Source organism: Vombatus ursinus, unplaced genomic scaffold, assembly GCF_900497805.2.
Source record: "Vombatus ursinus unplaced genomic scaffold, bare-nosed wombat genome assembly UNPS02014818.1, whole genome shotgun sequence".
Classification (NCBI taxonomy): Eukaryota; Metazoa; Chordata; class Mammalia; order Diprotodontia; family Vombatidae; genus Vombatus; species Vombatus ursinus.
The window spans coordinates 49,811,479-49,835,357 of NW_020954596.1; the positions used below are offsets into that span (position 1 = coordinate 49,811,479).

At 38.6% G+C, this 23,879-nt stretch overlaps 1 protein-coding gene across 7 annotated transcripts in view; it reads right to left on the reverse strand.

Moving 5' to 3' along the window:
* The window catches only part of APBB2 (amyloid beta precursor protein binding family B member 2), a 408,666-nt gene that overhangs the window by 53,736 nt on the left and 331,051 nt on the right, over window positions 1-23,879 (reverse strand). For all 7 annotated transcript variants that reach the window (XM_027836187.1, XM_027836190.1, XM_027836193.1 and 4 more), the window contains one exon: window positions 15,413-15,540. In XM_027836187.1, coding sequence (XP_027691988.1) covers window positions 15,413-15,540 — 128 coding nt within the window. The remainder of the gene's footprint in view (window positions 1-15,412; window positions 15,541-23,879) is intronic.

Here is a 23,879-nt window from a genome sequence, read left to right on the forward strand (position 1 = left end):
AGAAGGCAAAGCATCTTACAGACCAATGAAAAAGTCTAGTCTTAGATCATCCAACTGTCCAGTTTGCTTTACCAAGAGAAACTACTTCCAGTCTACACTAAAGTCCCTCCCAGGTCTAACAGCTGATAATTATGTGGTACTTGGCAGTTTATTGTTCCAAGGCCCTTCCAGTTCTGGTATTTTGCAAAAGTGGAAACTGAAAGGTGCATTCTTGGCCCTGCCCTTTTTCATATAGTAGGGCATGTTGCCCATAAGTCAGATAAAAGAAATAGGACATTCAGAGTCAGTAAAAACTTGAGCTTCACCAGCTGTCTGTTAATCTAACAAATGGTGGGACTGGTGCCACCAGTAAAAATGGGGAACTGGGCAAGAGAGAGAGAGAGTTCTTGGCTCGATAGCCAAGTTCATAGCTGTTACCAGGATAAACAACTCAAAGCAGATCCAAAGATCAAGAGGTTCATGGTCATATATGAAAGACAACACATTTTCTGGGATGGCTTCTGGCTATAGTCTACACTTGCAGTGCTTCTTAAACTGTGGGTCATGCCAAAAAAGCGTGGAAGGGGTCACGAACGGAAAAAGTGTAAGAAGCTCTGCTCTAGAGCAGTGATGTTAAATTCTAGTAAAACTGGGGGCCACCTGGGAGAAAAGGGGGAACCAAGTCAAGATCGTGAACTAAAGACAGCAACCCAACTAAATTCGCCCAACATTCCCTTCTAAATAACTTTAAACTAATGCCTCAAATTGAATTCTGGAGCTGCAGAGCCAAGACAAGGTCAAGGGGAGACATTTTTTCTAGCCTAAGATAACTTAGCAGGTTGGCAAGAGTGATCTGTGAATCCAGCATGTGGCCCAGACTGGAGCATACGCAGCAACAGCACTAGCAGTGGACCTCTGAGGCAACTGCAACAGCTCTCAGCCCAGATAGCAAGAGGGTGAGAAAACTGATCAGCTCGAATGTGCAGGGGACCCTTTGCTGGCACTGGGTGCAGGACCCTGCTGCATTGCCCATGTGCAGTTCTGGATGGAGAGGAGCACTTGCAGTCAATCACAAGGGATTAGGGGCCTGGGTCACAGTCCCTAGACAAAAAGGAGTGCTAGAGTTGGCATCTGCAGGAAAGCAGGGGCCCTTGCCACAATTCCAGGGAACAGGGACCCTTCCTGGGTAAGACCAGGGGACAAACCAGGACAGCAGTGACCACACCTCTCCCCAGATGATAACATCTTAGAAGCAACAAAAACTTGCAGACCCCCAGAACTAGATCTGAAAACAGTAGCACAAAAGAGCCTGAATCTTGGAACCATGTCTCCCCACCCCCAAGTGAGCAAAGTCCAATTTTAACATAAAGTTCAAAGTCAAGAAATAGGCTGACAAAATGAGCAAATATCCAAAAAAAAAAAATAATTGGACTATAAAAAGTTACTATAGTGACAGGAAAGACCAAGATACAAATTCAGAAGAAGACAACAATGTGAAAAGAACTATAAGCAAAGCTCAAAAAAAAAAAAGTGAATTGGACACAAGCCCAACAAGAATTCTTGGAAGAGTTTTTAAAAAAGAGATGCTCGGCAGAGGAAAAATTGGGAAAAGAAATGAGAGTGATGCAAGAAAATTCTGAAAAGAAAATTAACAGCTTGGTAAAACAGACACAAAAAATACTGAAGTAACACTCCAAAAAACAAAACTGCCCAATGGAAGAAGAGGTTCAAAAATTCACTGAAGAAATGACTCCTTAAAAAGTATAATTGGTGGGGGCAGCTAGGTGGTACAGGGGATAGAGCACTGGCCTTGGAGTCAGGAAAACTTGAGTTCAAATCTGGTCTTAGACATTTAACACATACTAGCTGTGTGACCCTGGGCAAGTCACTTAACCCCAATTGCCTCACAAAAAAAAGTACAACTGGCTAAATGGAAAAGGAGGTACAAATGGTCACTGAAGAAAATAGTTCTTTAAAAATCAGAATGGGGCAAGCAGAAGCTAATGACTCCATGAGATATCAAGAAACCATAAAATAAAATCAAAAGAATAAACAAATAAAGGAAAGTGTGAACTATCTCATCAGGAAAACAATTGACCTGGAAAACAGACTGGGGAGAGATAATTTAAGAATTATTAGACTGCCTGAAAGCTATGATCAAAAAAAGAGACTAGACATCACACTTGAAGAAACTAAAAAGGGAAACTGTTCTGATATCTTAGCTCCAGAGGGCAAAATAGAAATTGAAAGAACCCATCAATCACTTTCTGAAAGATATCCCAAAATGAAAACTCCCAGGAATATCATAGCCAAATTCCAGAGTTCTTAGGTCAAGGAGAAAATATTCCAAGCAGCCAGAAAGAAACCATTCAAATATGATGGAACCACAGTCAGGATCACCCAACGTTTAGTAGCTTCTACATTACAGAATCAAAAGGGCTTGGAATATGATATTCCAGAAGGCAAAGGAGCTAGGATTACAACCAAGAATCACCTACCTAGTAAAACTCAGTATAATCCTTCAGGGGGAAAAATGGATATTTAATGAAATAGAGGACTTTCAAGCATTCTTGATGAAAAGACTGGAGCTGAATAGAAAATTTTACATTCAAACACAAGACTCAAAAGAATGATAAAAAGGTAAAAATGAAAGAGAAATCATAAGAGACTCAATAAAGTTAAACTATTTCCATTCCTATATGGGAAGATGATACATGTAATTTCTAAGAACTTTATCATTATTAGGGCAGTTAGAAGGAGTCTACATAGACAGAGGGCATGAGTGTGAGATGATTATGTTGGAATAATCTTAAAAAAATGAAGGAGTGAGAAAGAAGGATGCTCTGGAAGAAGGGATAAGGGAGAGGTAGAATGGGGAAATTATCTCACATAAAATAGGCAGGTAAGGAAGAGCTAACAGGGGAGGTAGCAGCCAAAGCTTGAAACTTACTCTCATCAGAAAGAGAGAAGAATATATATGTGTGTATATATATGTATATGTGTATATATATATATATACACACGTATGCACACATATGCATATACATATATTTACATACACACACACACTCTGTGGGGTATCAAAATCTATCTTACTTAACAGGACAATAGAAAAAAAATAAGAAAAAAGGGGGGAATAATAAAAGGGAGGGCACATAAAGGGATGCAGTGGTCAAAAGCAAAACAGACTTTGGAGGAAAGAGGATAAGAAAAGACAGAAGGATAAATAGAAGAAAATAGGATAGAGGGAGATAAACAGTTAATAATTATACTATGAAAATGAATGGGATGAGGTCACTCATAAAACAGAAGCAGATAGAAAAAATGAATTAAAAACTAGAATCCAACAACATGTTGTTTACAAGAGACATACCTGAAACAGAAAGACACACATACTGACTTAAAATAAGGCGCTGAGCAGAATCTATTATGCTTCAGCTGAAGTAAAAAAAAGGCAGGGGTAACAATCACGGTCTTAGACAAAGCAAAAGCAAAAAAAAAAAAAAAACTTAAAAGAGTATCAGAAGAACATAATTTTACTAAAAGGTACCACAGACAATGAAATAATATCAAAAAATTTTATAGCAAGTTTCTTGATAAAGGCCTTATTTCTCAAACATATTTAGTTCTCAGGGAACCAAGTCAAATTTATTTAAAAAAAAATGTAAGAACCATTCCCCAGCTGATAAATGGTCAAGGGATATAAACAGTTTTCAGAAGAAGAAATCAAAGCTATATATAATCATATAAAAAAGCCCCAAATCATTATTGGTTCAATAAATACAAATGAAAACCACTCAGATATACCACCCACACCTATTAGAAATGATAAATGCTGAAGGAGATGAGGGAAAATAGGCACACTAATAAACTGTTGGTAGAGTTGTGAATTGGTCCAATCATTCTGGAGAACATTTTGGAACTATGCTGAAAGGGCTATAAAGCTGGGCATACCTGTTGACCCAGCAAGACTACTACTAGGTCTGTACTCCAAAGTGATCAAAGAAAAAGAAAAAGAACCCATATGTATAAAAGTATTTATAGTAGCTCTTTTTGGGGTGGCAAAAAATGGAAATTGAGAAGATGCCTATCAGTTGGTGAATGGCTGAACAAGATGTGCCATATGATTGTGATAGAGTACTATTTTTGTGCTATAAGAAATGACAAGAGGGTTGGTTTCAGAAAAATATAGGAAGACCTGTATGAAGTGATACAAAGTGAAATAAGTAGAACCAGATCATTGTACAAAGTAACAGAAATATTGTAATGATTATCAACTGTGAAAGACTTAGATACTCTGATCAATACAATGATCCAAGACAATTCCAAAGGAATCATGATGAAAAATGCTATCCACTTCTAGAGAGAGAACTGATGAATGCTAAGTGCAAATTGAAGTCTAATTTTCTCACTTTGTATTTTTTGCTGCTTTTGTGATGTGATTAATATGGAAATGTTTTGCACCATTTCACATGTATAACTGATATAGTGTTTGCCTTTTCAGCGAGAAGGGGAGAGGTGGGGAAATTCAGAACTCAACCTTTAAGAAAAAAAACAACATCAAGAAGTAATAATAAATAGAAAAAAGAAAAGAAAAAGAAATGGGGGCCACTAATACATACACAAGGATCCCTGGGGGCCACATATTAATTTAATTTTAAAATCTAATTTTATGTATATTCTGTTGTATTTTTATTTTGTTAAGAATTTTCCGATTATATTACAATCTGATTTGGGCCATACCACTCGAGAGTCTTGGGGGTAGCATGTTTGGTAGATTTGATTTCTTCAATCTTGCCAGAAGGCTAGACTACTCTCTCACAATGATCTGAACCTCTTCCTTTTCCCTTTCCTTCTACTGGTATACCTTCTTTTATCTCTGGGTATGTCAAGATATTTCCTCCTCCCCACCCCCCCTCCTCCATCCTGTTTTGGATGTAAATTGTCTGACTAAATCAAGATTTTCCTGTTTTTTCCCCCCTTTTCTTCACACATTTTCATAGCATATATGTTAATGCAGTCTAGTCTCTCATCTACTCTTCCTTCCTTTATTTATATCCTAAACTACTCTTGGTGAGGTTTATGGGATTTAATGTTTCCATTTAAAAATAACTATTTGGTTTACTTATTGATATTTGGAACATATGTCTGATTCTGTACTGCCTAAGCGTACATAATTCTCTTACCAGCAACTTCTTCCTTCTGTCAGTGGTTTAGTCTTTATTTGGGGCCCTGACTTTAAATCCTTCCAGCCATTTCTAATGTGCACTTCCTTCTGATTCCACTTGGGGGGGATGGGTGGGAAATGGCAGCCCACTAGAGAGTAAATCCTAGCTGACGTTAAAACAAGAAATGTAAAAAACTGTATTTCTAACCACAACTGAATCCAAAGGCTTTGTGCCATTGAGAGATAGGGTGGAAAATATTAATCTCTTACCTTTTTTTAAGAAAAGGGACAAAAGGGAAATAGAGAGATATGAGTGAAAATATTGATCCCAGTAGGAAATGCCTCCCACCTCCACCCTAAGCTCTCACACATCCTGATTACTGCCTGCCAGGTGGATGTCAGCCACAGGCTCTGTGGAGGCACAGTTACCAAGAAAAAAAAATTCTGAGCATGTTTTTTTTTTCTCTTAATCACGTTGCTTTATGGTTAAAAAAAAGTAAGTAATTTCAAGCTCCAAATTCATGACAACAATACAAAAGGTGGCTTTGTTTAAAAGTTAAGAAGAAAAATCAAAGTTTCCTGCAGGTTTAATCTCTGTGTTTTTTAATCATTGTGGTTACGTGGGTGTGGGGGGTTGGTGTTTGGGGGCGTAGGTGTGTTAGGTGGGAGTAGGGAAAGGACCAGAAGAGGATATTAGTATGTCTCTAATGTAGATTCACCGACTACACTGAATTCTCATACCTTTAGTGGATATCTGACCAAATAATAGTGATTAAATAAAACACCTTTACATAAAAAAGGCTAAAACCCAATTATTTAATGCTATGTTGCTCTTATATTTATATCAGTATATCAGCAATATCTAGAAAGATCTTAAATTACAAGAAATGTTATTAAGAAATGTTTACAAGAAATGTTAATCAAATAATTAAATATTAATGATATGATCGTGTTACTATAAGTCATTTCTATTTCCACAGCATTGTCATATCTATTTCGATATTTTTATCTCCTACTATTTCTGGACCTGAGAAATGCAGATGCTCCCCCCCGCCCCCCCATTCTGAGACATTGAGAGTATGATCGACTCTTAAGTTAATGTACAAGCAGTATGGTGTCAAGTGACCTTTGGAGTTAGGAAAACTTGGGTTCTAGTCACATCTCTGACACATACAGGCTTTGTAACCAGAGGCAAACCATTTAACCTCTCAGCCCCAGCTAACTCTCTGAAGTGATCAATTACAGAACCAGTGCTGAGCAGCACTGGTAGAGGGTGTTCCTTCATCTAGGACTTTCCTGTACCAATGGTTACAGGGCCAGGTCCTAACTATCCAGAGCATGGTTAAAAAAAACACCTTGAGTATATCTCAGTGCTCATAGTGTGTCTACCTTCCTTCTTCCAACTGCCATCTCACTTTCAGTTTTTAAAATTTATTTAGTATTTTATCTTTCCCCAATTAGATGTAAAAACAATTTTTCAGCATTCATTTTTAAAACTAATTTCCAAATTCTCTCCTTCTTTCCCCAACTCCCTTCATTGAGAAGGCAAACAATCTGATGTAGGTTATATGTGTGTAGTCATGAAAAACATTTCCATATTAGTCCTGTAAAAGAAAACATAGACCAAAATTTAAAGAAAAAAACCCAAAATAAAAAAAAGTCTGCTTCAATGTGCATTCAGATTCCATCAGTTTCTCTGGGAATGGATTGCATTTTTCATCATAAGTCTTTCAGAGTTCATTGTATTGCTGAGAATAGCTAAGTCAATCATAGGTTATCATCTTATAATACTGCTATTACTGTGTACAATTTTCTCATGGTTCTACTCATTTTAATTTGCATTAGTTCTTGTAAGTCTTTCCAGGTTTCTCTGAGAGCATCTAGGTCATCATTTCTTGTAGCACAATTCATCACAATCATATACCCACTATTTGTAATTGTCACTGCATCACCAGCCTGGTTTTACATTGCAAGCTATTCAGACAAACTCCTTGAGGAATTAGGGGGGAAAGAAGGGAGGAAAGGAGGGAGAGAGGGAGGAAGGTAACAATCATTTCTTAGGTGCTTACTATCAGTCATGCAGGTTGCTAAAGTGCTGGGGATACAAATACAAACAAAAAAAAAAGGTCCCTGCCCTCAAGGATCTTACATTCTAATGGGGGAAGACAATATATGAAAGAGAGCTAAAAATGCTAGGACAGAAATCAACATTTAATGGAAATGCCGTTCGAAGAGTTTCCTAAATAGGTAGCCTCAATGCAGGTACGTTCACAGTTTAAAAAGTTCCACACTTTTCTCATGGGAAATTTCCTTGGACAATCACTTATAATGTCATCCTTTAAAGGTTATTCTATGCCAAAAAAAAAGTAGTAGGGAGCATCATAGCATGATTAATAGGAGACAAGAAAGTCAATTTTAAAGATATAAAATATAACCACAGTTTAAGTCAGCAAAATGGTCAAGTAAATTTTGAAGACTTTGCTTATCACATTAGTGCATTAAAAAGAAATTAACTCTAGAGGTCAAGATAATAGTGTAGCGTATGGAGAGAATTATTGCTACCTCTCAGAAGACCTTTTTTTTTTTTTGCACGAGGTGAACTAGCAGACATATCTAAAGATTAAACTTTCATCAGCAAATCTCAGTATTTCATCAATCTTTCATTATTGCATTGCTTAAAGAATCCTCTGGTCAGATACCATTAGGAAACCTATCTTCCAAACTTAGATCCCACCAAATTACCCTAAGAAAAATGTAGGTCAAAAACTAGCAATGCAAAAATTGTAATGACTTTCACATTTGCTCAGTCCAGAGACATATATCACCCTATCATTATCATTCAAGACTCCCTTATCCCCAGTCCTGGATCCCTGACAGCAAAGGCTCTATCAGTATACAAAGCAAGTTCACAAGCACAGGAGCAACGAAGACCAATTGCCTTTCAGCAAGGGTCTCAGGGTTGGCGCTGATGAGTGCTTAAAAATGGTCACCTTGTCCTGACAAGATTACAGCATGATGCAACATGGCTGGGGTTACATTTTACAGAAGTCACACTGATAAAAGGTCAAAAACTCAGGGTCATATCTTTGCTTTCTGATTTCCATTCCTTCATTGCTTTGTCTGAACTTGGCTCTTCTATGTGGAATTCAGACCTTGGGTACCGTGTAAATCCTGTCTGTGTGCCTCCAAAAGTGGAGATCTCTGGGGAGAGAGTCTGGTGGTCTCAGTAAGTGATGGCAATGAGTTGTGAGCAGGACCTGGGTCATTCAGGTCACAACAGAAATTTGCCTTTAATGAAATCTGGCCCAAATCATTTGGCTTAACAAATCTCTTCACCCCACTTTCATTCCCTCCTTTCTTCCTTCCTCCCTTCTATTACTCAAAATGGAGTTTCTACCAATTATACACATTAGAACCTATCTATGCCTACTTATCCTTCTTTCATTCCCTCTTTTCTTTTCTCCTTCCTCCCTTCTTCCTCCCATTACTCAAAATAGAGTTTCTACTAATTACACACATCACAACCTATCCATGCCTACCTATCCACATTGTCCTAAAAATCCTTCACAGTGGGTCCGCTCAACATGCCTTCCTCAGTCTCTTCTGACATAGTTAGGAGACCAGATATGACCACCTTCTCTTTCTGTGCTATACTTCCATGATGACAGTCCTTCTTCCTGTTCTTCTCTTGTTCAATCCAATATTTAGCCAATATAAAGGATAAGTAATAGAAGGGAGCTCTCAAAAGTTAGGGAATTTGAAATGAGCAGTCAGCAACCCTCCAGAGCTCTGAAAGTATAATTGATAGGGTAAGCGATGTGCTTAGTTTAACCTCCTTACAATGCTGGTAGGTTTAAAGGCATAAGTGGGAAAAAAATTTTTTTTAAAGGACAAGAAGAAGAAAAATAAAGTACTTTAGACCACGGCCATCTCTCTCTTTCTGAACCACTATGGCATTTGCTGTTAATATAACTTACTTTTGGTATGTCATCATATACTGACTTGCACTATTACTGAAATGATTCATATGTGTACTTGTCCCATCATCCACACTGTGGAGAGCCATGGGGGCAGGGACTGAATTCTATGTTTCTCCATTTCCTCTTCAGTTGCAAGCACAGTGCTAGGCACATCACAGTGCTCAATAAATTCTAACTGAATGAAAATGGAGACCAAAGAAGGAGGTACACACTCTACTCATCTAAACCCTACATATCCTTTAGTGCTTAGCTCAAGCCTGATCTTCATGAAGGCTTCCTAGCTTTACATGAATAAATGAAAATATTGTGCCAGGCACTGGGGATACAAATATAAAATTAAAACAGGTCCTAACCTCAAGGAGCTTCCATTTTAATATGGGAAGATAAAACATACAGGGAATAGTGGATAGAGGAGGAAACTTTGGTTTGGGGAGTCACAGGGATTATGAATGAAACCGTAGAACAGTCACACCCTCATGTCAGGTTCTTTCTAGTAGTAATGGTAGTACAGATTTAAATTCTGTTCCCAGAGCTGAAGAGCTACCCGTGAAGAGGGACAGCATACACATGGTAGTCAGGCAGTTGCCAAGTTGCCTGGATATGATCTTGCTCTTCTATGAACTCTCCTTTTAAAGCTATACAATTACTGTGTCAGGGGTTGCACATTAAGGTTCCCTGCATGTTTCTTATCACTATTTTATGTACCTTACTATCAAAATGTGTCTCTTCAATAATTCATGTTCATCTAATTACATAGTTGGCTGAACAGAGGGTCACATGATAGGCAGGGAAGGGGAGAATGGATTTGAGACCTACACTCTATATGACACCATATTCTAATTAATCAGCTAATGATGATGCCGTTTGATCTGACCAGGCCCTTTGCCCCAGATGTATAAACAGAAACAGTTAAAAGGACACAAGAGCCCGCAGTAACTGCTGAGTACTAAAATCATTTTACCGCTTTCTTTGTGCATGTTGCTTACTCGTGATTGGTGTTTTCAAAGGTGCCTGGCATCTGCTTGTTCAAGATTGGAGCATTTGTAAAGGGCTCCAGCTCCATTTGTATTCCTAAGGATAAAACAGGGTAAGCGCCAAGGTTCAGGAACAACACGGGTGAATGTGTTGTGTTTGCAAATCTGACCAGGCTCTTTGACGGACTGCACATGTGCTGCTATATATCCCAGACCAGGAGCAAAGGGAACTCAGATGGTTAATAACAAAGTATTTTAAAGGGTTATCTGGCTGCTCTTGCAGTAAAGGAAATACTGAAATGACCAGAATTTGCTTATATATATAAACAATTAACATTCTCAAGTCAATGCAACTTATTTCTTTATGTAGATTAAAGGTTCTCTCCCTTAGGCATCAATTATGTGTATATTATTAGTTTGCTTAGAAAATTCTTTCTTCATAGAAAGGGATGCATCTGAATTAGTGATGTCCAAACGGACAAGATTTTACTGGTCTAACAGGATTAAAATACCTCCCATTTTCTCACATTAGGAGCTCAATGGCCTGTAGGTCAAAAATAGACAATGTCTCATTTTCCAATATACCTTTTTTCTTTCTGTTCCTATTCAGATTTTATAATTCTACAATGATATTTATGTATAAAGCCCCTGTCATTATAGGTTTTACAGTCTACACTCTTTTACCACTCATCTGATGAGATATTCACACCAAGTTAGACCAGTGTCCATGGGCAGAGTAGATAAATTGAAGCTATGTCAAGTCACTGAGGAAACAGTCATATATAAATGTTACACTTCATTTGGGGGGGGGGGGTACCTCCCCTCAAACCCACAGCTGCTTTCCCATCTCATTTTTTAGATATGGGGTATTGGTCAGGAGGGAGGGTACACATGGCAGCCAGGAAGACTGCAAGTTGCTTGGCTAGGCTGGAGTCAATCTTGCTCTTCTAAAATGGGTAATCATCTTTTGAAATGTCAGTCCTCATGTCCAAGTTCTAGGTGACAAAGGCCTTAAGAATTCCCAAAAGGCATTACACAAAAAACTCCCTTAATTCTCTCCTCTTTTAGCAGTGTGCCCCATGAAAGCATCAGTTGATCATTTGGCATCAAGAAATGACTTTATTAACAAGAAGACAATAGCTTGAACCAACTAAACACTTTCTATCTCATTTGAAACTCAACAGCCTTAGAAAGTAATTCATGCAAATATTATCCTCATAATTTTAAGGATAAGAAAACTGAGGGTCAGGCAGGGAGGCAAAGGTTCTTTCTTCTCATGAAGTCACACAGATAAGGCATGGATCCAGGACTGAACTCAAGCTTCTGACTAAGCCCAGTGATCTTTCCCTGCACCTAAGACTACTTTTTACTGAAGAGGAGGGTAGGAACAGAAAGGAATGAGAACCCAGTATCTCAAGTCATTCTTTCCACTAAATGAAATAGAAAGAATAAATATTTTATTAATTTTGGAGCTTATATGTAGCTAAAATTCTTGTATCATGTTTCATTCAACCATGCTGAGTCCATCTGTTTTCCTAATTTCATTTACTTATAACTATGGTTATTCTGTTAGCTATACTTAGATTTAGGAGTGGACTTTTTGAAGATGTCAGTTTGTTTTTTAAATGAATGAACAACAGTTAAGTCCTAACTGGTGTGAATAATGAATTCCATTCAGAGGTAACATGCATTCAAACTCACACTGTGTACAATTATATTTATGCAAAATATGGTTAATTGGTTCCAGCCCAATAGCAATATATAGTGTAAATGTAAATAACATGACCATTTCCCAGAATTTGTTATCGGCACTAATCAGGACCTAGATATAAAAATTCCACTGACAGTAACATTAGCTTCTCCTGTAACTGATTAGGTCATTCACAATTAAAGATCATTGGATTCTCAGATGTGGTAATACTGAACTCACCACATAAAGAATTTCCACGAAGATCATATAACTCTTGGAGGAAAAAAAAAGGTAACTGGCAAGCCTAACTTTTTTTTGCTAATTTTGAAACTATGCTATTAAGTGAACTGTTCTGAATTTTGAAAAAGATTTTCTGTCCTTCAAGCCCTGGGTACAGCAGACTTTTACTATTCTCTTTAACTATATGAAGAAGTCCCCAAAGATGCTCCATTTGCTCAGCAAGGAAAGCTACTAAAGAAAATGGGAAATGGGGCTCATTTTCTCAAGCAAAATGAAACACTTTTATGTTTTATTCATGTAAAGTTAAAACCCCTTTCCTTTCCAGCATTTCAAATTGCATTTGCTCTTAAAAGAAAAATAAAAACTGAAAGCGAAAGAAACTAAAAACATGGTAATTTCTGAGACAAATTCTTCCAGGGAGTACGAAGCTCAGGGGACCAATATAGAGAGAGAACTTACTTTCCCTTTTCCTACTTCTTGATTCACTGCTTCAAAAAGTAGCTCCACACAAGAGCTGCCAACGTTTAAATGACCTATTCTGATGGCCACTATGGAAAGAGTTATTGGCAGCAACATGCTGGTAAATGTTTAACAACCAACCCTCCAAAAATTGATACATGAAACACTTTTAAATTTAATCTGGGTTATTAGCATCTTTGCCCTCACTTTCTTAAATCTAGACACTCAACCAAATAATAAATCAAGCCCTGATTTGTAGGGTTCACTGATTTCCAAAGTGTAAATGCTCACCCTGAAATTTTAACTATTGGCTCACAGGTCAAGCCAGCTCTAGCACACCCCCTGGGTACTCTAGGTTTCAATTTTGTTCTAGTACACAAGTTCCTGAACCATCCAAGAATAACTCCCACTACCACCAGTATATTTAGTTTTAAGGACTGAGTGAGAATAAGGAGTATGTCATTACAGAGAAGGCATAACCCATTCACCTGTAGAAGGGGGTTCTAGGTTATAAAATCACTACCAAGCCACAGAATCATAGAATCTCTGAACCATCCCTAACCACATGTCCACGCTACATTACCATCAGAGGTATGGTCATCCAGCTTTTGTTCAAAGACTGAGAGCAAGCCAGGGTAGCTTACTGTACCTGGTGCCATTTAAGACCTCTCCCGGTTTTGAGTAAATTAGAAATCTTCAATGGTTGGAAAATGCAAGCCTGTGCCTCTGAAGCTAGCAAAGTCTCTTCCTTTGATAATCAATTCAAAGCATGTTTCTTCATTAATTACTTCCAGGCATCAACTCATAACTAATTTGAAAAGAACAAAGTCTTTTCTATACTGATATACATATGTACACATATGCACACACACAGAACATACACGCACACATATATACACAAAATCATAGACGCTGGTAAATCTCTGTTCCTAACAACTTTATATATTCATCAATCTGGATGTCACACTATGTTCTTTCAAGTTCTCCTAGTATTTAATGCTATGTCTGGAACCCAGAATATCCAACAAAAGTGAACAGGTACAATGATGGTCTAATATACTATTATCCAACCACTATTCCACAGCAAATTTTACCAGTAATCAAAAAATTTAAAGCCTACAATCATTAAAAACAACCACCGCTACCACCACCACCACCATCATGTAATCCTTCCTGGTGTCTTCTGCCTGTTCCTAGGTCCCTCCCTCTCCCTGTTTTCTGGTCCCTGCCTTTCGAGCTTCCTCCTGAGAAGGAGCCATATCGAGATGTGAGAGGGTAGAGTGGCTTGAGGCAGGGCATTTGGGTAAAGTTTGGGTTGAAAAATACTGAATAACAAACTAGTACCTTGTACAATTTTAAATTCACTCTACATACTCAAGTCTTAATAGTGTGGCTCTGTCAGGCAAGTACAAGCTATTGAATCAACTCACTCTTGTCTAAAGTGCCTAGCATCACTGGCTGGGTTCCCAGTTCACACATGACAGTTCAAAGAAGCAATCGGCCCTCCAAGAAAATTTACCTAATTGGCAGGCAGAGAACATATTTCAGCTCTCTCTTCTATAGTGCATTTCTCATTCCTCCCCATCCTGTCTCCTTCAAGATTATAATTTGGAGTATTGCCAAATCACCTCTCCCTAACCTTGAGCCCTGCTCCTCCACCCAAGAGATCTATCATGCCAATGCCCTGCATGACTTCAAGAAGAACCAAAAGCCAGGACTAGCACCGTGTAAGATGATTGTACGTATCACCAATAATAAAAGAAGGTCAAGGGTTGGAGTAAGTGCCTTTGTCCCTTGTCTGTTCAATAGAACAGTATCTGAAACACCCTGCTATGCATCAGTGATGGACATGTAGTCACATCCACATCACAGTGGTGATTTTAAGCCCATTAATGTCAACCCTGAGGCACTGTGAAATCTGGAAAGGCTTTCTAAATCAAAGAGTCAAGTCAATTTAATACTTTTAGTATTATGTGTATTTAATTGCATGTTACTTCTTTGATATCTGGTAACTCATATAAAGGGTAAATGGGCAGTTAGCCAGAATAATTAAAAAAATTGGTAACCAGAAAAACCCCAACTTGAGTCATGATAGATAAAGGAACTTATATTCTAGTCAGATAATAGATTACAGTAGATTTTGCTCAGAAATACACACGGAAAGGAATATTGACAGAATTTTGAATATGAAGGTCTGGGAACAGAAATTGATAGTATACAAGTTTTTAATTGAAAGTATCCATTTAATCTCTACCACCTTCTTAATAAACATAATTTACAGACACAAGAACTATGGCTACATATTACACAAACTCCTATTTTCAAGCCCCCTCATTGGATTATAAAAACAATGGGGAATAAAGCAAGAATGGAAGGAAAGGGAAGGGAGGAAAGGAGAGGGTTCTGAGAAAGTCTGGGTAAGCACTGAATTGGGTATATACATCATGGATCCAGACAACAGGAGAATTTTCAGAAAAGAAACATAGAAGACTTAAGGGCTTCTGACCTGGGAAGTTAAAAGTCTGCAAGAGCCATCAAACAGGGAAATGAGTGTGTCTACATAGATATGTGTGCGTGTATACACACACACACACACACACACACACACACACACACACATATATATAATATGCATAGAATATAGTATGCATATACATATATAATATGCATAGAATACATTTGTGTATATACACATGTATGTATGTCTAGACACACATACTCACACATACATATTTGAATGTGCTTTTCATTTTTGAAGATTCTAAACTGAGAATATTGTCAAATTTCATTCGTGAGTACAGAAATAACCAGGGACAAATTTTTTTTTAAACCAAAACCGAGGGCACTAAGTACAGTGATGACTGGCATATATCAGAAGTCAGTTCAAGACGCGAAATATAAAGGAACAATTTGCTTAACTCACCGGCCATTGTCTCGGCCCACGCCCCACACACGGATGCTCACAATAGGTTGAGAATGAAGGACAGTCCGATCCATGGGGTCAACCAGATTTAGCATATCATTCTCCAGAATGAGATACATGTCTTTCCCCTAAAATTCAACAAGAAAACAAGGTGTAAACTTTATGCTTCTTGGACAACGTGATCTTTTTGGGGGGAGGAGGATAAGCAGAGTTATTGTGTGATAATTCTGCAGAAAACAGTTGAGCAAGATTAAATGAACTGAATAAACATTTACTAAGGACCCAGTGTGAACAGAGTGCTGAGCTAGGTGCTGGAAGAGACACAGTCTAAATAAGACAGTTAAATAACAGTCCCTGACCCCCACTGAAATGAAATTATGTGACAGAGATAATTTTATTACAAGATAACACATAATAGGCAACCACAATTCTATCTGATAGCCAAGTGGAGTGATCAGGAAAGTCTTTCTGCCAGTGTGGCATTTGTGTTTGGCTTTAAAATTCTGATTGGAATTCAAAAAGCAAAAGGTGGAGCTAAAGCATTTGAGGCAAAGGGAACAGGATGAGAAAAGACAAAGAGGTAGGAAAACATGGGGCATGAACAGAGTGCATCAAATAGTTCCATCTGGCTAGAGGGTACAGTGTGAGGAGAAGAATTGTATGAAAAAAGTCTAGGGTGTGAGGAGATTAGGGAGAGCTTCAAATACAATGCTAATACTCTGAGGGCCTAAAATACTGAGTTTGAATGAGTTTCAGTAAGTAACAGAGAGGCCCTGAAGGATGACAAGAGCACAGGGAGGTTTGAAGGATGGATTAAAAATGGAAGAAAGTGGAGGTGGGAAGATCAGCTAGGAGGCTGGAGGGTTTAGGCGGCTGGTAATGAGCGCTTGACCTATGCCTATAACAATAGAAAGAGGAAAAAAAAAAACATGTGATCCAAGAGAAGAAAGACATGACTGGGCAAATAACTGGATGTGCAAGGTAAAGGGGGAGACCTTAGAAGATATCTAGACCAACCCCCTGGTAATTGAGGAAACTGAGGCCAAGGGAGATGAAATGAATTAATTGCCCAAGATCATACAGGTAGTTAAGCTTCAGAGCTAATGTTTGAAAATAGGCCGTCTGACTCAAACTCCAGGGCTTCTGCAATTGCACCACAGTGGAAGTCTACTGTAGGATGGCATGTCTGCTATGCATTTAATAATTGAAAAGAAAAGTTGTTATACGCCAGAAGAAACACACAAAAAGGGCTCCTGCCCTGATGGAACTCACAAATAAGCAAGCAGGATGTGAACACACAAGTCTGCACCATCAAGAATAGCTTCCACTGACATAGCACTTTACAAAATACTGTAAGACATCCAAAAAGCAGGGAGAAGGAAAGCCCTTTAACCATGACGAACAGATGCATCTACCTTCCATAACAAACCTGCTATGGCAAGAGGTAACACAAGTATTTTTATCCGTATTTCAGAGGAGAGGAATAATATAAAATGGATGTGTAACAACTATCTAAAAACTCCAGCGAAGAATAGAATCGATGGTAATAAGAGTATAAGAGTGACTTGGAGAAAGGAAAAATTATTTCTAGTTTTGAAGGTTTTTTTAGTATTTAATTTTTTTAATTTAGTTGAAATTTAAATTTTTTTAAATGTATTTTAAAGCAGTCTGTCTTTAACCTTTTAGCTTCCCCTCTCCTAATTCCTACTCCCAATTACTATGGAAAGAATGTTGAATTTGGAGTCAGAAGCCCCAAGTTCAAATCCTGGCTCTGTTACTTACTACTAATGTGACCTTGGACAAATCACTTCTCTCTGGGCCCTAGGTTCCTTATCTGTAAAATAAGGGGGTTGTATTTGATGGCCTCCAAAGTCCCTTCCAGCTTGAAATTCATGGTACCATGAGATGGCTACAAACCTTTCATTTGACTGAGGGATCCTCCCAAAGTAAAATCTACTTTCTACATGAGAATAGGCAAACAGCTTTATAAGATATTAATAGGTAAAGAATGCTACATATCTGGCAAGGAAATGGACATGATAAACGATGGCAGCCAGTTCATTCACATATGTATTATGTGCCAAAGTTCACTCACATATTTATCTTGTGCCTACAGTGTGCTATGATGGGACCACGGGGATGCAATGCTATAAAAGACAATTATCCTTGCATACTATTCATTCCCTTCCCTTGGGACCTTACACTGTGGTTGGGAAAACAAACATATTCAAATGAACCAAATACAAGACAGCATATTAATGCTCTGAGTCACTTAACAAAACAAATATTTATTAGCCTCCTGCTAGGGACAGGATACTGTGCTTGGTCCAGGGAACTTTCATCCAAAGATGAAAAATCCTATCATGCCTACCCTTAAGTAGCTTCTAGTCTATGGGAATCTAAAAATGTGTATGCAGATAAGGAAATCTGGGAGAGGACATAGACAACCGAGATTGGGGAAACAGTTCTGTAAGAGTCTTGTCAAAGGAGAGAAAGTTCACAATGAGCTGAGACTACGCGTGGAAAGCAGAGGATTACAAGACTATTTTTAGGGGGGCAGCTAGGTGGCACAGTGGATAGAGCACCGGCCCCGGATTCAGGAGGACCTGAGTTCAAATCCGGCCCCAGACACATAATACTTACTAGCTGTGTGACCCTGGGCAAGTCACTTAACCCCAATTGCCTATCCCCCCCAAAATTAAATAAATACATAAAAGAAACAAGACTATTTTAAAAAAGCTTTATTGGAGAAAAGAGGGAGGGTTGAAGAAGGGACAACACCAATGCTCTGGGTGAATGGGATAGATAGAAATAACCTTGGAGAGAAGGCAGAGCTGCTCAGCTCTCATATTTCTTCTCTTTTCCCATATTTCCCTCTTTTCCAAAGAATGTTCTTTGGACTAGAAGGGGCAGACTAAAGGTTCACAGTGAGATGATGCCCAAGGGAAGTAAAGTATAAGAGCACACTAGCTATTCTTAAAGAGTTTGAGTCACCAGGCCCAGATGAATTCATTACATCCCAGGATACTGAAGGGACTGAAAGATGTGATTGCTACATCACACCAGGGACCTTTAAAAGATCATGGAGACACCATCTGGAATACTGTGTTCCTTTCTGTGTACCACATTTTAGCACAGATAATGATAAGCTGGGACGCCTCTAGAAGAGATGACACTAAGATGGTGGAGGGATCATAGAATTAAAGGATCAAAGATTCAGGGACAAACACCAACACTTTACAGATGAGGAAACAAAGGCCTGAAGAGATTATTAAATCACTCACCAAAGATCATGCAAGTAGCAAAAACAACAGAACCAAGATTAGAACCCATGTCCTCTGAATCCAAATCCAGTGTTCTTTCTAACTCTGCTCTGCCATACTGGCCTCAATATCCTGCCATAAAAGGATCAGGAGGAAGAACTGAGGATGACTGGTGTTGAGAAAAGCTGGGGGGAGGGATGACATGATAAATATCCTTCAATGTTGTACGCATCAGAAGAACTGTCACACGGAACAAGGATAAGACTCTCTCTTCTTGTTCAGAGAAAGCAAAACTAGGAGCAGTGGGTGTTAAGTTACAGAGGCAAGTTTCACTGTCATGTTGCCAAGTTCCTAACAATTAGAACTATTCAAAAGGGGACAGTTTGCCTCAGGAGGCAGCAGGGTCCTCCTTGCTGCAGGGTAAGTGCATGCTGGGTAACCAGTCTTTAGGGATATTGGAGAAGGGATGTTTGTTCAAGGATAAGTTGGCTGAGATCAGGGGTTCTTAGCTTTCTGTGTGTCATGGATGCCTTTGGCAGTTTGGGTGAAGCCTCTGGATTCCTTCCCAAAATAATGCCTTTAAATGAAAACTGAAACCAAAACAAAACACAGGATTACAAAGGAAACCAATTATAATGAAACAGTTATCAAAATATTTTTACAAATGCAAGATCACAGACCCCAGGTGAAGAACCCTTAATGGTTCCTGAGGTTCCTTCCAACTCCCGTCCAATGAACCTCAGTACCCCGATGAAAGAAGGCTTCATTGAAGAGATGGCACTCGAATCAAGTCTTGAAGATATGATTTTGAAAGGCAGAGATGATGGGAAAATGCATTCGAGGAACGGGGCATAGTTTAGGTGAATGCACAGAGCAAGAAATGAAAGGACAATGAGAGAACATTTGACTACTGGTCTAGTTTAGCTGGTCCTAAGTATATATGAAGGAAGAGGGACAATGGGAGAAAGCCTGGAAAGGAGAGTTGGAACCCAACTGTTGAAAGCTTTAAATGCTGGGGCTGTCTAAGGAGTGTGTGCTTGATTTGGAGAGAACTACTTGTGAGGTTGGTTTTTTTTTTGAGCAGGGGAGTGATGTGGACAGAACTGTACCATGGGATGATTATTTTGATAGGAGAAGATGACCTGGAAAGGGGAGTAATTAGAAACAGGAAGATGAATGAGGAAACTAATGTAATGAATAGTTCAGGGGAAAGACAACAAGGTTAAGTGCTTTAGGATAGCCTACTACAAGAATTCAGCGGGGGAAGGAACTATTTCTTGTTGGAAGAGATCAGGAAAGCATTGCTCTAAAGGTGAGATTTGAGTCAGGGCCTGATGGATGGGTTTTTTTTTTTTTCAATAGGTAGAAGGGTCAGGGCAGGGTAGTACAGAATAATATGAGCGAGGTTTGGGACAGCAAATAGTCAATGTGGTCAAATGGAATGGTTTGAGTAGGGGAGTAGTGAGATACAAGGAATGAAAAATATGTTGAGGCCCCATTTCAGAGGGCCTTAAAAATTAAGCTAAGCAAATAGGGACTTTAATCTTCTTGGCACGGAGGAGGCATGGGGGGTTTCAGAACACAGTAAGGACATGGTGAGATGTTGATAAAAAGGAAGGAGTTTAAAATCACATAAGGAAAAATAAGATGTTCTTAGAAAAATACAAAAAGCTTTTAAAGGTTATTATACACAGAAAATAAATAAGCAACTAAGAGGTCAAAGGCCCAATTCTGGAAAATAAGAAAAAATATGGAGGCTAACATAACCCAAAACAAGAACTATAGCAGAGATTTTTTTTTACAAATACAATCATGCAAATGAACACAAAGGTCAGCGATGAGGACTAATAGTAATCAGGGGGCAACAATTCAATTAAAATATTTATTAAGTTCAAATTGTAAGCAATGTATTATACTGGAGGACAGCAGCATCAAGACAAAAAAGAAATATCCCCAGCCTCTACGAGCTTACATTCTCTGGCAGGGCTGAAGGGTAGTAGAGAATGCAACATATATACATAGAAATAAATGAAAAGTATGTACAAAGTAATTTCAGTGCTGGAGGGGAGAATCAGGAAAGGCCTCAGGTAGAAATTGGTAGTTGAATTGTGTTTGAAATTAATTGTATGAGGTGAAAGAAAAAGGAGCAACCCAGACAACCACTTGTGCTAAAGTAGGGAGACAAGATGGATGTAGTCAGCTTTCTGTAGAAGGTGAGATCTGAGCTGAGTTTTGAAAGCAGCAAGAGAGAAAGCAATATAGGCATGGGGGACAACCAGTGAAAAGGCACAAAATGGCAAGATGGAGTGTCGTATGCGAGGTAAAGCAAGAAAAGCCAGAGTTGTTGGATTGTATATGTGGAGGGGATTAAAGTGTAAGGAGACTGGAAAGGTAGGACGGGGCCAGGGTCAGAAGGGCTTTCTCTGCCAACAGAGAAGTTTATATTGGATTCTGGACATAATAGGGAACCACTGTGAGTAGAGGAATGACATGGTCACACCTACACTTTAGAAGAGCACTTTGGTAGTTGAGGAGGAATGGATTGCATGCAGTGGGAAGAGAACTGAGAGAAGGAGACCAACCAGAAGGGAACTGCAATAGCACCAGGTATGAGATGAGGTCAGGGTGACTGTAAGTCTAGTGAAAGGGATATATGGGAGAGATGTGAAGGTACAAACAAGACCCGGTAACAGACTGGATATGTGGAGTGAATGAAGGGGAGGATTTGAGAATGTTATTGAGGTTGTGAGCCTGGGTGACTGGGAGATGATGGTGCCCTCAATAGTAAGAGGGAAGTTGGGAAGAGGAGAATGTTTTGGGGGAAAGATGAGTCCATCACTTTCATTTGACAAGGTATGACAAATAATGGAAAAGGGAGTCAAAGGACTAGTGTAGAGTTGAACTGGCTCACCAAGGGGGTCAAGGGGGGAAAGAACATAGCCAGTTGGGGAAGAACTGAGGCATAGAAGAACTGGAAGTCATGGTGAGGACAAAGAAAAGGGCTCGGGTCATAAGGCAGATGGAAACCCAGAATGAGAGAAGGTTACGATCAATCAAATAAATAAACAGAAGAATACTTTTAGATGATGGTAAGATTAGGAGAATGACTATATCTGTGTGTAGCTCAGATGGACTGGAAGAGCAATTTCTGTAGCCTAATTTCTTTTATTGGACACGTTTACAAAAATTTTTGGATGGTTATTTAATTATTTTCATTGTTAGCATCAGAATCATATATGAACTTGTACATTGCCTAGGGGCACTACACACAATACTTCCTAAACATCTATAGTCACTGAGAAGCATATTTCCCTTTTCTCTTTGTGATCTAGAAAAACAGATTTCATTGATAAGTCTATTTGATTGACATATCTACATGCTCATTTACTAGAAAGATGAGAGGGGCTCAGAAGATATTATTTTGAAGACAATCCAGAACTAAGGCTAAACAAATGTAGTAAATTCTAATTAATTTGAACCATAGGTTCCCAAAGTGGGGGATGCCACCTCCTGGGGGGTGCTGAAATGATCCAGGGATGATGGTAGCAGCCTCAGGTACAATTGGGGGGCATTGAATAAAAAATAAGGAGGTGGTTGAAGTATAAAGAAAGAAGAGAAGAGAAAATTTTGGAAAGCCATTCATACATGTTTCATCTGTTGTGTAACAGAGTTAAAGTCATAGTGATTACATTATTTGTCAAATAAACACACAAAATACAAGTTATAACCAATCAGTGGTCAAGTTCGCCAACAGGTCTTAACAATCAAGTGTTGGTAGATGAGCATGTCACACATTGTCAGGAAGTCCAGTGTGCATTAGCAGGAATACGTGCATGTTAACAACTTGTTTACAATATGATATATGGTTACAAGACTCAATATTGTGACATCAAAATTTCAATGCAGGGAAAACCCCCCCACAAATTTACGATAAATTATTAAATTTAAGATGTGTCATTTTTTTAAAAGATGCAAATTAAAAAAAAAACATTAAAGGGTTAAAGAAAGTAGATTTCCGGGGGGGCACTGAGTAATTTTTTTTTTAAAAAGGGGACGGTTAGCCAAATAAGTTTGGGAACCTCTGATTTAAATCAAGCAAAACAAAGGCTACTCTGAAGTAGTGGGAACATTGAAATGCAAATTTTTTTTAAAAATGTTTTTATTTTACCTAAGAAATAATAAAAATCCTTAGGAATACACAATGACTTGCAATTAACCCATCAAGTGTTTGAACACAGATTCTTGAAAATGCATAAAAAACACTGTGTTCTCTTGAGTATTTGCAACAATGGCCCTAAAATGTTTTGAATGCCATCAGTTTGTTCTATGAATCACCCATTCCTGACAGCTGATCTTTCCAGTGCAATGTCCTCACACCATCTCAAACTTGACACATCTGAAAATAAACTCCTATGTGGATTCGGATGATGGAAGTTCTTCAGGGGCCTGATATGTGATCTGAACTTTATTCAGGAAAGTATAGATTTGCTGTAGCTTTTAACAAGGAAGTTATGTGCTTAGGAGAATGTAATTCTGGCAGCAGTGGGTGTAGGTAAAAAAAACTGATTAAGAGGTTATTTCAATATTTCAGTTCAGAGGTATTAAGAGCCTGAACCTGAGTGGTGGCCATGGAAACAGAAAGAACAGCATGAATTCAAGAGACATTTTTTAAGGTAGAATTGACAGTACTTGGCAACTAATTGGGCGTAGAGGGAGAAAGAATTAAAAATGGATATGAAATTTCAAGTCCGGGTAACTGGGAAGAAGTTGTGTCATTAACAGAAATAGGAAAGTCAAAAGAAGGCAGAGGTTCAGGGGAATGAAAACATGCTGAACTTGCATTGACAGTGGATATCCATAAACAGATGCTCAACAGGCAGCTGGAAATATAAGTCTGGATAGCTTAGGAGAAGAGAGAGGGCTAGGGATATAGATCTGGGAGGCACCTTTGCAGAGATGGTAATTGTAGCCTCAAGAGTAAGTAACATCACTCATGGTAGTCTAGGGAGAAAAAAAATGGAAGAAGGCCAAGGACAGAACCTCGGGGAATTCCCAGAGCTGGAGGCAAGCTGAAGGAGGAGACTTTGAGGAAGACAGAAAAGGAATGATTACAGTGGTTGATGGAGAAACAAGGAGAGTACGCTGTCAAGGAAGAGAGTTATAAGACAGAGAGAGTGAGTAATAATAACAACAAGAGACACTTA